General features: G+C 46.2%; 1 protein-coding gene across 2 annotated transcripts in view; it reads left to right on the forward strand.

Annotated features, from left to right (window-relative positions):
* LOC132838027 (rootletin-like) overlaps nucleotides 1-12,500 on the forward strand; it is a 17,903-nt gene that overhangs the window by 2,855 nt on the left and 2,548 nt on the right. Inside the window, exons 4-33 of one of the 2 annotated variants that reach the window (XM_060858120.1) lie at nucleotides 221-412; nucleotides 579-644; nucleotides 1,978-2,066; nucleotides 2,152-2,317; nucleotides 2,474-2,580; nucleotides 2,665-2,880; nucleotides 3,273-3,363; nucleotides 3,491-3,571; nucleotides 3,676-3,900; nucleotides 3,991-4,190; nucleotides 4,311-4,493; nucleotides 4,639-4,783; nucleotides 5,539-5,685; nucleotides 5,779-6,009; nucleotides 6,382-6,575; nucleotides 6,878-7,005; nucleotides 7,109-7,278; nucleotides 7,446-7,625; nucleotides 7,715-7,849; nucleotides 7,979-8,122; nucleotides 8,245-8,483; nucleotides 8,573-8,732; nucleotides 9,008-9,175; nucleotides 9,545-9,977; nucleotides 10,105-10,283; nucleotides 10,471-10,591; nucleotides 10,753-10,916; nucleotides 11,136-11,351; nucleotides 11,885-12,109; nucleotides 12,316-12,465. In XM_060858120.1, the coding sequence (XP_060714103.1) occupies nucleotides 221-412; nucleotides 579-644; nucleotides 1,978-2,066; nucleotides 2,152-2,317; nucleotides 2,474-2,580; nucleotides 2,665-2,880; nucleotides 3,273-3,363; nucleotides 3,491-3,571; nucleotides 3,676-3,900; nucleotides 3,991-4,190; nucleotides 4,311-4,493; nucleotides 4,639-4,783; nucleotides 5,539-5,685; nucleotides 5,779-6,009; nucleotides 6,382-6,575; nucleotides 6,878-7,005; nucleotides 7,109-7,278; nucleotides 7,446-7,625; nucleotides 7,715-7,849; nucleotides 7,979-8,122; nucleotides 8,245-8,483; nucleotides 8,573-8,732; nucleotides 9,008-9,175; nucleotides 9,545-9,977; nucleotides 10,105-10,283; nucleotides 10,471-10,591; nucleotides 10,753-10,916; nucleotides 11,136-11,351; nucleotides 11,885-12,109; nucleotides 12,316-12,465 (5,145 nt within the window). Of the gene's footprint in view, nucleotides 1-220; nucleotides 413-578; nucleotides 645-1,977; nucleotides 2,067-2,151; nucleotides 2,318-2,473; nucleotides 2,581-2,664; nucleotides 2,881-3,272; nucleotides 3,364-3,484; nucleotides 3,572-3,675; nucleotides 3,901-3,990; nucleotides 4,191-4,310; nucleotides 4,494-4,638; nucleotides 4,784-5,538; nucleotides 5,686-5,778; nucleotides 6,010-6,381; nucleotides 6,576-6,877; nucleotides 7,006-7,108; nucleotides 7,279-7,445; nucleotides 7,626-7,714; nucleotides 7,850-7,978; nucleotides 8,123-8,244; nucleotides 8,484-8,572; nucleotides 8,733-9,007; nucleotides 9,176-9,544; nucleotides 9,978-10,104; nucleotides 10,284-10,470; nucleotides 10,592-10,752; nucleotides 10,917-11,135; nucleotides 11,352-11,884; nucleotides 12,110-12,315; nucleotides 12,466-12,500 lie in introns of both variants that reach the window. The other variant, XM_060858119.1, reaches the window with a different exon arrangement.

Genomic DNA, 12,500 nt, shown 5'->3' on the forward strand with positions numbered 1-12,500 from the left:
ACAATGCGTTTTCATCACATACACACTTATGGTACACATACACACATTATCACATGATCGTCTCACTGTTTTTTTCTAAAGGAAACAGTAACTTTGACTTTTCATGATAATTACAGACAAAATATATAAATAGTTATATAAATAAAACCTGGTTCTGATTTTAAATCTCTCTCTCTCACTGGACCTGACCCTGCAGTCGTGTGTGTGTGTGTGTGTTTAGTTAGAGCAGGCCCTGCGTTTGGAGGTGGGGGTCAGTGACAGCGACTCTCCAGAGTGTGTGAGTTCGTCTCAGCAGGTGATGGAGCTGCGACGACGTTTAGATGAAGAACAAAATGCTTACAAACGCAAACTCACTGCCTACCAGGAGGGGCAGCAGAGACAAGCGCAACTGGTCCAGAAACTGCAGGCCAAGGTCATCCATCCATCCATCCATCCACCCACCCATTCATCCACCCATCCATCCATCCATCCACCCACCCATTCATTGATTCATTCACACAACTGAACTTATTCACTTGCCACATTATTACTGAATTATTTTATGGAGTGATTATTATTCTGTGTTGGTGTGTGTTCAGGTTCTGCAGTATAAGAAGAAATGCAGTGATCTGGAACAGTCTCTGGTGGAGAAATCATCAGAACAAGTGAGAGCTGAATGCACCATATACACACACACCATATACACACACACCATATACACACACACACCATATACACACACACACAGACACACACCATATACACACACACCATATACACACACACACCATATACACACACACCATATACACACACACCATATACACACACACACCATATACACACACACACCATATACACACACACCATATACACACACACCATATACACACACACACAGACACACACCATATACACACACACCATATACACACACACAGACACACACACCATATACACACACACAGACACACACCATATACACACACACCATATACACACACACCATATACACACACACACCATATACACACACACACCATATACACACACACCATATACACACACACACCATATACACACACACACAGACACACACCATATACACACACACCATATACACACACACACCATATACACACACACCATATACACACACACCATATACACACACACACCATATACACACACACACCATATACACACACACCATATACACACACACCATATACACACACACACAGACACACACCATATACACACACACCATATACACACACACAGACACACACACCATATACACACACACAGACACACACCATATACACACACACCATATACACACACACCATATACACACACACAGACACACACACCATATACACACACACCATATACACACACACAGACACACACACCATATACACACACACCATATACACACACACAGACACACACACCATATACACACACACCATATACACACACACACCATATACACACACACAGACACACACACCATATACACACACACAATATACACACACACCATATACACACACACCATATACACACACACAGACACACACACCATATACACACACACACCATATACACACACACCATATACACACACAGCCTCTCACACCATATACTCACACACCATATACACACACACAGACACACACACCATGTACACACACACCATACACACAGACAACCATATACACACACACACACACCATATACACACAGACAAACACACCATGTACACACACAGACACACAGACACACACCATACACACACACCATACACACACAATATATATATATACACATAATATATAACCACCATACACACACAATATACACACCATACACACTGTATACACCATAACTACCATGGACATGATGATATAATGGGAGTGTCATGTTATTAATCTCCTGTGTGTATGTGCAGTAAATCATATTCTGAAAATCTTTGTGTTTATTTTACAGAGTGGATGTGAAAAGTCCACTAATGGTCAGGAAGAGTGCAGCAGTGAGCTGGAGACAGCCCTTATCCGCCTAGAGGAAGAGCAGCAGAGGTCTGAACACACACACACAAACACACACACACACACACACGCTGAGCTACTTACACATTGTTGTATGTTTTGTCATGGAGAGCAGGAGCAGCAGTCTTTCGGCAGTGAATGCGATGCTGCGTGAACAACTGGAACAGGCTGGTGTAGCCAATGAGGCGCTGAGCCAGGACATCCGCAGACTCACTGCTGATTGGACCAAAGCAAGGGAGGAGCTGGAGCAGAAGGAGTCTGATTGGAGGAGAGAGGAGGAGGTTCATTTTTATCTTTATTATTATTATTATTATTATTATTTCCTAATATAAATTTTGCAATTAATTACAACATAAAACCACCAACAGTGTTTATCTTTACCAGTTGTTCTAAAACACAAAACATTTTTTAGACCTGTTTGTTTTTATTTTTTATAGTCATTCCATAACTACTTCAGCAGTGAGCACAGTCGGCTGCTGACTCTGTGGAGGCAGGTGGTCAGCTTCCGCAGGAGTGTGTGTGAGATGAGGAGTGCTACAGAGAGGTTAGATTAAACACACACACACATACACACACACACACACACACACACAGTGTGTGGTGCTATATCATAACTGTGTTGTCTCAGGGATCTCTCAGTGATGCGCAGTGACCTGGCTCAGGCATCTCAGAGCGTGCAGCTGCAGTGTGTGTGCGTGTGTGTGGCGGTGCAGAGTCATGAGGACAACACGGCCCTGATCCTGGCACGAGAGGCGTCTCAGCGTGTCACACTGGAGCAGCTGCTCCGAGAGAAAGAGAGCGAGATTACTGAGAGCCAATCAGAGAGAGAGAAACTCAACAACAGGTCTGTAAAATAAAACAGATAACTGTTATGCGATGGAGAGATAACATTTCAATAAGGACCCAAAAAGAGTCTTGTAAAGTTCTCATAGATGTCTAATGTAGTATTATTACTGGAAACATCTTTATATATAACAGAAACTGAATTGTGTTTTTTCAGTGCCTAATGTTTACCACTGGATTTATACACACCGCTGTTACATTTTATGTTGCCTGCTTGCCTTTTACTAGCTTTTGTCTCAAATTAGTAAAACAAGCTAATTGTAATAACTACTTGAGTTACTGCCTGTTGTTCAGACACAATGGTGACAGTACTGCGCGGTGTGTTTACACATCAGTGCTGTGGACGAGATTAACTATGATTGGTGTCTTGGTGTCACACTGCGGTTTTGGTAGGCTGGCAGATGCAGAGAGAGAGATGGAGAGACTCAGAGCTCAGGTAGACGAGAGAGAGAACGAGATCACGTCACTCACCCGAAGACTGCAGGTGTGTAGAGTTCACCTCAATGTAATTCAGCTTAATTCAAACTGACTTTAGTTTATAGTAACAGTTCAAAATCACCCTTTAACCTAAGTGTGTGTGTGTGTGTGTGTGTGTGTGTGTGTAGGAGCAGAGTGGAGATGAAGAATCAGAGCTCCACACATACAGAGCTCACACTAACAGTCTGCTGGACACACTGAGAGACATTGCACAGGTATCACACACATCACAGAACACTTAGGAACCACAGAACATCTCAGCCACAGTCTTACACTGTCTTACTCCACCCACCCACTTACCCTACCCCCTCTGCTGTAGTTGATGATGTCGGATTCGGACTCGGGTGTGTTCACCTCCTCAGTGGAGGCCGATTCAGAGAACAGTGTTTTGGCTCTGTTGCCATTGATGCGCTCTTCATCTCCGCATCGACCCTCATCACCACAGAGATCATCGTCTCCACAGCGACCCTCTGTCCCACGCCTCCCTGAATCTGCTCTATCAGCTCTGCGTTCCATGGCATCCAAAAGACATCTACAGCTCCAGGTACACACTCACCTCACACACACATTCACCTCTCACACACACACACACTTTTTCCATTTTTTTTAAAAACTAGTTTCTTTCTGTCTGAAGGAGGTCAAAGGTCGTCTGCAGTCAGCGCAGTCATCTGTCCAGCAGCTGCGCAAACAACAGGGGGAGGCGGAGTCAGGCAGGAGGGAGGCGGATCTACGCCTGCATGCCATGCAGGGTGAGAGAGATGATGCCCAGAGAGATAGAGAGACTGCAGTGAGAGAGAGAGACCGACTCCGACAGGAGAGAGACAAACTCTGCAGGTAATTATTCATTCTTGTGTCCTGCTACAGAGATCAACAACACATAAAGTGGAGTAATGTTTTGTTCATTTTTAATTGACTTATTGTTGGATCTTTAGTGGTTACTCGCTCTCTCTGCAGTGAGAAGGAGTGTGTGCAGCAGTCTGCGCAGGCTTTGCAGACAAAACTGCAGCTACTACAGTTGGATTGTGAGAGACTGCAGCAGGCTGTGTCGTCTGCACAGAGGGAGAGAGATCACGAACGAGTGGAGAGAGAGACGGCTGTGCAGGAGAGAGATCGTGCCAGAGTAGAGATGGAGAGAGTGTGCGTTTCTCACACACACACACACACACACACACACACGCACACACACACAGAGCAATTAAAATGGTTTAGTGAGAGTCAGGATCAATGCATCATAAAGAACATTTAAATGTCACTTTCACAATGTCTGTCTGTCTGTCTGTAGTCAGTCTCAGTGCGGACAGAGTGAGAGTCGCTACAGTTCTCTGCGCTCTGAATTGGCTGCAGTGAAGGAGTCACTCCAGCAGGGGGAGACAGAGAGACAACTGCTCACAACTGAGAAGGGCCAACTGACTGACACTCTCAGTAAGGTAAAACACACACACACACATACACACACACTCTCACAGGTTGGGCAATGATGTGGTTTATGCTTCATGACCAACATTATTTTGTTCAACAACAAAACAACAATTTGTTCTATTTTTGAGCTCTTATATGTTTCTCATTATGCTTTGTGGATTGCAGTATTTTATTTATATATAATCAGTCTAGATTCATCTCACTAACTCGAATCTTTTTATTTCTTTCACCAAAAAGATTTATTTACTGATTCATTCAGTGAATTCTTTCCGTGTGTTACATAAATACACCAGCAGGTGGCGCCAAAGGTTTTTTTAATCATTTTTATTTTATAAGTCATTGTTTTTAAGAGACGAGTTTTATGTGTTGTGATTTATTTCTTAGACTTGGCATCTCCAATCTACAAATAGTTTACTACTTTATTTACTTTAAATAAACATAATGAGTGCAAGGTAGTTTTGAGAGAGTGTTCAGGAATGCAGATACAATTGTATGAAAAAAACATCTTTACATATGCGTATGGAGTCATTATAAAACTCATTAGTGTGTAGTGGATTACGCTATAAAGAACATGATGATGGCTTGTGTTAGTTCTACACACACATCACATGCACTGTCCAGCCCACTCAAAGTCAGGGTTTCATCCAAACTATTACATGCTCCGTCACAGCATATCAGACTATAAGAGTCCCAGAAGCATTAACAGTAATAATGATATGAACTCTCAGCTGTCTGTGTGTGTGTGTGTGTGTGATCTGTTCAGGTGGAGTCCAGTAATGCTGAGCTGATGGTGATGATGGCGAAGCTGCGCTCAGAGGAGGCGTCACTGCGAGACTCTCTGGCGAAAATGAGCAGTTTAAATGAGGGACTCACTCAGGACAAAACAGATCTGAACACCATCATCATCCAGGTACGTCTCACTCACACACACACACACACACACATGCACACACACACACACACACACACACACACACACACACACACCTCTCTGTGTACCCAGCTGGAGGAGGAGAGGAGTGTGCTGCAGAGTCAGAAGAGAGAGGTGGAGCAGGAGAAGCTGACCATCAGAGACGAGCTTGTCCGATTGGAGCAGGACCGACTGGAGCTGGACTCCGCCCACCTCACTCTACACCAGTCACTGCAGGAGTCTGAGCAGGCCAGGGTGGGGTTAGAGGCAGAGCTTCAGATGCTCCGGATGGACAGACAAAAACTGCAGGAGAAAGTTTCTCAGGTAAGAGAATCTCTCTCTCTCTCTCTCTCTCTCCTTCTCTCTCTCTCTCTCTCTCTCTCTCTCCCTCTCTCTCTCCTTCTCTCTCTCTCTCCTTCTCTCTCTCTCTCCTTCTCTCTCTCTCTCTCCTTCTCTCTCTCTCTCCTTCTCTCTCTCCTTCTCTCTCTCCTTCTCTCTCTCTCTCTCTCTCTCTCTCTCTCTCTCTCTCTCTCTCTCTCCTTCTCTCTCTCTCTCCTTCTCTCTCTCTCTCTCTCTCTCTCCTTCTCTCTCTCTCTCCTTCTCTCTCTCTCTCCTTCTCTCTCTCTCTCTCTCTCTCTCTCTCTCTCTCTTGTCTGTGTCTCAGTCTCATGCTTTACACATATGTGTGTGTGGTAGCTGTGTGGTGAGGTGAGCTCTTTGGGGTCAGAGCTCGGCCTCATACGTGGTGAGGGTGAGAGAAAGGGAGTTGCTCTGGAGGAAGCCGGACGGACAAGAGCAGAGCTTGCTCGTGAGAGGGCGGGGCTTGTGGTTCAACTCACAGCATCTGAGAGAGATAACGCTGCGCTGACGGAGGAACTCGCCGCGTTCAGGTATACAGGAGAATTGTTATGGAAATTTCATCTTTAAATGTATTTTATTCGATTGATTTTAATATGCTTGTTATTTTATGCTTAATTCTCGCTGTATGTATCATCTTATTATTTATTTTATAGTGTTATTTATTATTATTATTATTATTATTATTATTATTTATGTTTTGATGTCATGGCAGACAATCATACAGAACCTAATGAATGAACATTGACTTACACTAAATGTGTGTGTGTGTGTGTGTGTGTGTGTGTGTGTGTGTGTGTGTGTGTGTGTGTGTGTGTGTGTGTGTGTGTGTAAGGATGGAGAGGGAAACTCTGGAGGCGAGTCTGTTTGAGGTGCAGCAGCAGTTGATGCAGTCAGACCTGCGCAGAGAGCAACTTGAGAACGAGAACCTTAACCTGAGAGCTCGATATGAAAACATAGCAGGTGTAGAGAAAAATACGAACAACCACACCATACCTGTCTGTCTGTCTGTCTGTCTGTCTGTCTGTCTGTCTGTCTGTGTACTTATCCCTGTCTCTGTGTGTAGCGGAGCTGAAGCGTGTGCGTGTGGACGGAGAAACGGCTGCTGCTCAGAGTGAGAGAGAGAGACAAGCTCTTAAACATGAGCTGATTAACGCACAGCATGAGGCTCAGCTCTCTCTTCGTAATGCACTGTCTGACCACCAGGAGGAGCTGGAGAGACTCTGCAATGACAAGGTAAGTTCCTGTCTACAGTAAACAGTGTCGTCCCTCACACAGTGGGCTGGAGATGTTAATGTTAACACTGTCAGATCTTCAGATACGATCATGAGGTTGATCATAAATTGTTTTCAGAAACTTAGTAGTGCGTGTGTGTGTGTGTGTGTGTGTGTGTGTGTGTATAGGAGGCTCTGCGCTGCAGTCTGCAGGTCGAGCATGAGGAAGCGCTGCGGCGCATGAGGGGGGAGATGGAGGAGCGTCTGCAGAAGATGGAGCGAGAGCGGGAGGAGCTACAGGAGGAGATTGGGGCTGTACAGCACGCACGGGATCAGAGTCTTCTCCAGGCCGAGAGCGACAAACAGCAGGTAACGTTCACTATGACTGCTGAGTTCTCTGCTCTATCAGAGGAAAGTTTTATTTACGCTTTCTGCCATGTTTCTGCTCGGCGCTGTAGGCTCTCTCTCTGAAGGAGACGGAGAAGGCTGTTCTCTCAGAGAAAGTGTCCCTGCTACAGGCCGAGCTGAGCTCTGTGAACCTGGAGCTGGAAAGACTGAGCAGAGAAACACAACACCTGAAGGAGCAGGAGAGGGTGAGAACAACACACACACACACACACACACACAACACACACACACAATAACACAAAGAATGAAAGAATTTACATGTAGAAATATGGACTGGGTCCTGTGTGTGTGTGTGTGTGTGTGTGTTGTGGCAGGTTGCAGTAGGAGCAATGAACACAGAGTTGCAGGAGCTGCGCATTCAGCTAGAGGACACGGTGAGCTCTAACAGACGAGAGGTGCGCAGACTGCAGGAGAACTGCACAGAGGAGCAGATACGTGCAGACAGTGCACTCAGAGAGGTGACACACACACACACACACACACACACACACACACAAAATCTGTATCACCCTGCTCTGCTATGTGTTTATTTTTTTTACAAATTGTTTTTAATGATTATAACAAACACACTGTCTCTCAGCTGGAGGAGTGTCGCGCTCTTCTCTCAGCCAGCGAGGAGAGCCGAGATACCATGAAGCGAGACCTTTTGGAGATGGACAGGCGTCTGAGCCAAACACGTGACACGGGGGAGGGGCATCGGCGAGACACAATGGATCTGCGGCGGTCCCTTGGTGATGTCACTAAGGAGAAGGACGCTCTCAACCAATCCAATAGCCAGCTTAGGGAGGCTCTGAGAGCAGCGGAGGGCGAACGCATCAGGTGTGTATTCAACATTTTACTGACACATTTAATACATCATCATCGACCAGGAGGAGATTAGATGTGTTTGTTGACTGTCACCGGATCAGCGCGAGGCGTCAGTGTGAGGAGAAAGAGCAGCGTGTGGCCATACTGGAGGAAACCCTGGTGTCTGCGCAGAAAGAAGTAGGGGATTTGCGCAGCTGTCTGCGTGAGGTGGAGAGATCACGACTAGAGGCCAGGAGAGAACTGCAGGAACTGCGCAGACAGGTCTCTCTCTCTCTCTCTCTCTCTCTCTCTCTCTCTCTGTCTCTCTCTCTCTCTCTCTCTCTCTCTCTCTCTCTCTCTGTCTCTCTCTCTCTCTCTCTCTCTCTCTCTCTCTCTCTGTCTCTCTCTCTCTCTGTCTCTCTCTCTCTCTCTCTCTCTGTCTCTCTATGTCTGTCTTTCTCACACACACACACACACACAGACACACACACACACACACACACAGACACACACACACACACATAGTGACTGTTCTCCTCCACTCACTGTGTGTACAGGTGAAGGTGGTGGATGTAGAGCGGGAGCAGAAAGCCAAAGAAGTGGCAGAGCTCCAGACTCGTCTCTCACTGGAGGAGCAGAAGGTTGAGGAACGAGGGAAGGAGCTCTTCTCCATCAAACAGAAACTCACTGAGACAGAGGCAGCCAGAAACTCCCTCAGAAAAGAGGTACTGAGAGAAAACACACACACACACACACACACACACACACGAAAGCTGGACCAAGTTCTCTGCATGTTCATGGAGTCACAGGTGTGTTTCAGTATTTGTTCCAGTACAAATCCGTACTGATGTGAGCTGTACTGCGTGCTCACCCGTAGCACTGACAGCTTCCACATGAACCTCTCCAGTTAGATGTCCACCGTCACTGTGGTCAAATATCCACGTGTCCATTGTGTCCAGCTGTTGGAGACCCAGTCGCCATGTTCAGTGAAGTGTTTGAATTAAAAGTGTCCAGTATTAAATAAGATGATGAACTGTATTACAGTATGTAACTGTAGCAGGACGCTGTTGATCTGCATGTTCCTGTCTTCTCAGTTGTCCTGTGTTCAGAAGCGTCTGAGCGACAGTGAGAGCAGTCGGCGTGGACTCGAGCGGGATTTGAGCTCTCAGCTGCAGGAGGCACGCGGCTCTGAGAAGAAGCTGCAGGATGAATTGAGGAACCTGAGCCTGCGTGCGCAATGTGGGCTTGAAGCGTCTGCGCAGATGCAGCTGCAGCTCAGCGAGTCACAGGGTTGCCTCAACGCCACTGAAGCGGAGCTAACGCGTTCCGAGGCCGCGCGCCGTGATCTGGAGTTCCGATTGGCCAGTTTGCAGTCGGCACTCACTCGTACACTGGGTATCGGCGTCGGGGGGCGTGGCTTACGCGGACGCAGCCCTGCAGGTTCTACCCACTCCTCACTCATATCTGTGGTCACGCCCCGCCGCCAGAGCATGTCTCCTATACGCAGCTCATTATCACCCTCTAAAGGTCAGGAGATTATTGCAAATGAATATGTCAGTATCTTCCTGTTAGTGATCCCTGGACACACCAGTTACAGCCCATATCACTGCTTTATGAACATGACTGAAGCAGAATCTCTCTCACTCTGTCTCAGATATCGTGGATAAATCCAGTAAATCCAGTCCTGATAACACTCAGGATGTGTCTCGTCCCCTGTCCCCTGAGAAAGGAGACACGCCCATCCCTCTCATGCAGCCTGACCTTGACCCAGAAACACTGCGCAGTGGCCTTCGAGACTTCCTGCAAGAGCTCAGAGAAGCCCAGAGAGAACGGGTACTTACTCACACACACACACACACACACACACACACACACACACACACACGCATTATATCTTGCATCAAGGCACAACATTATTCAGTGTTTCCATGTCTGACACTGCTGGTGTGTAATATGTGCTTCACTGTTATTAATTTGTGTGTGTGTGTGTGTATATGTGTGTGTATGTGTGTGTGTGTAGGATGAGGTACGCAGCCAGTTGGGGGCACTGCAGCAAGAACTTGAGGAAGTTAAAGGAGAGAGAGAGTCTGTTCAAAACCGTGTCACTCAACTTCACACCACGCTGCAGGAGTGTCAGGAAGGTAAAACACACACACACACACACACACACACTCACACACACATACACACTCACAGGTTGCTAATGTAACTGATGATGAAGTGTGTCTGCTTTTGTTGAAAAAGAACTGAAATGATTTTTGTGTGCTTAATTTTCTGTGTGTGTGTGTGTGTGTGTGTGAAGGTAAGCGGAGTGTGGATCGTCGGCTGAACTCCAGTCAGGTGTTACTGCAGCAGCAGGAGGAGGCGTTGAGGAAAGGAGAGAGAGAAAAGAGAACCCTCACTGAACGAGTTAAAGAGCTTGAGAGAACACTGCAGAGTGCAGAGATGGAACACAGACACCTTCAGGTACACACACACACACACACACACACACACATACACACATACACATACACACACACACACACACACACACACACACACATACATACACACATACACACACACACACACACTGTACTGGACATTGATGAAGAAATCTTATGTTTGTGTATTATTGTAATGATTAAATATGTTTTGTCCACACACACACACACACACACACACACACACACACACACACAGGAGCAGTGCAATAAGCTCAGGGCAAGTGAGGTGAGGTTGGAGGCAGAGCGCCGGAGGTTAAGGGAGGCTTTAGAAGGAGCTGAGTCTCGAGCTACAAGGGTGGAGCTTGGAAGGCGGAGCTTAGAGGGAGAGATCCAACGGCTACGAGTGTGTCACAGTGAGAAAGAAACAGAAGCGCAGAGTGCTCAGGACCGACACGACAACATGCTCAAACAGGTGAGTGGGGCACAGGTAATATTCACACAGGTAACACACACACAGGTAATATTCACACAGGTAACACACACAGGTAATATTCACACAGGTAACACACACAGGTAATATTCACACAGGTAACACACACACAGGTAATATTCACACAGGTAACACACACACAGGTAATATTCACACAGGTAACACACACACACAGGTAATATTCACACAGGTAACACACACACACAGGTAATGTTCACACAGGTAATATTCACACAGGTAACACACACACACAGGTAATATTCACACAGGTAACACACACACAGGTAATATTCACACAGGTAACACACACACAGGTAATATTCACACAGGTAACACACACACAGGTAATATTCACACAGGTAACACACACAGGTAATATTCACACAGGTAACACACACACACAGGTAATATTCACACAGGTAACACACACACACAGGTAATATTCACACAGGTAACTCCTCAATAGGTAAGATGTGAGTTTGTGACTACAATAGTGTGTGTGTGTGTGTGTGTAGGTAATGGAGGCAGAGACTCGTGTCTCCTCGTTACAGAGGGAGGTGGAGAGAGTGTCGTCTCTGCTCAGTAAAGCTCAGGAGATGGAAAGTGTTCAGAGAGACAGAGCTCAGAGTCTCAGCCAGAGCCTGCAGGACAGTAACACAGCTCACAGCGCCACCCAGGGGCGACTCGCTACACTGCAGAAAACCCTCACATTCACTGAGCAGGAGCGCAAACAACTGCAGGTACAAACAACTCCACACACACACTGACAGGGTCCATGTGAATATGAAGGAAATATAGACACAAATGTTTATATTCCATATATATTCTGAAATATTCACTTATAAAAATGTTCCTAATTAAATAGCTTTAAATGTATTGTGTTCCCATGATCAAGTGTGTAAGGGATAAGTAATGTGTGTGTGTGTGTGTGTGTGTGTGTGTGTAGGAGCGTGTGGACAGCATGCGGGCATCTCTGTCTGAGGGGAAACATACTGTAGAGACTCTGACGGAGCGCATGCAGAAACTGCAGGCTGAACTCACACAGAGCCAACTGAGACGCCAAGAGCTGGAGACAGAACTCGCTGACACACAGGAGGTGTGTGTGTTTGTCTGTGTGTGTGTGTGTCTGTG

This window comes from Tachysurus vachellii, chromosome 22 (assembly GCF_030014155.1).
Source record: "Tachysurus vachellii isolate PV-2020 chromosome 22, HZAU_Pvac_v1, whole genome shotgun sequence".
NCBI classification, from domain to species: Eukaryota; Metazoa; Chordata; class Actinopteri; order Siluriformes; family Bagridae; genus Tachysurus; species Tachysurus vachellii.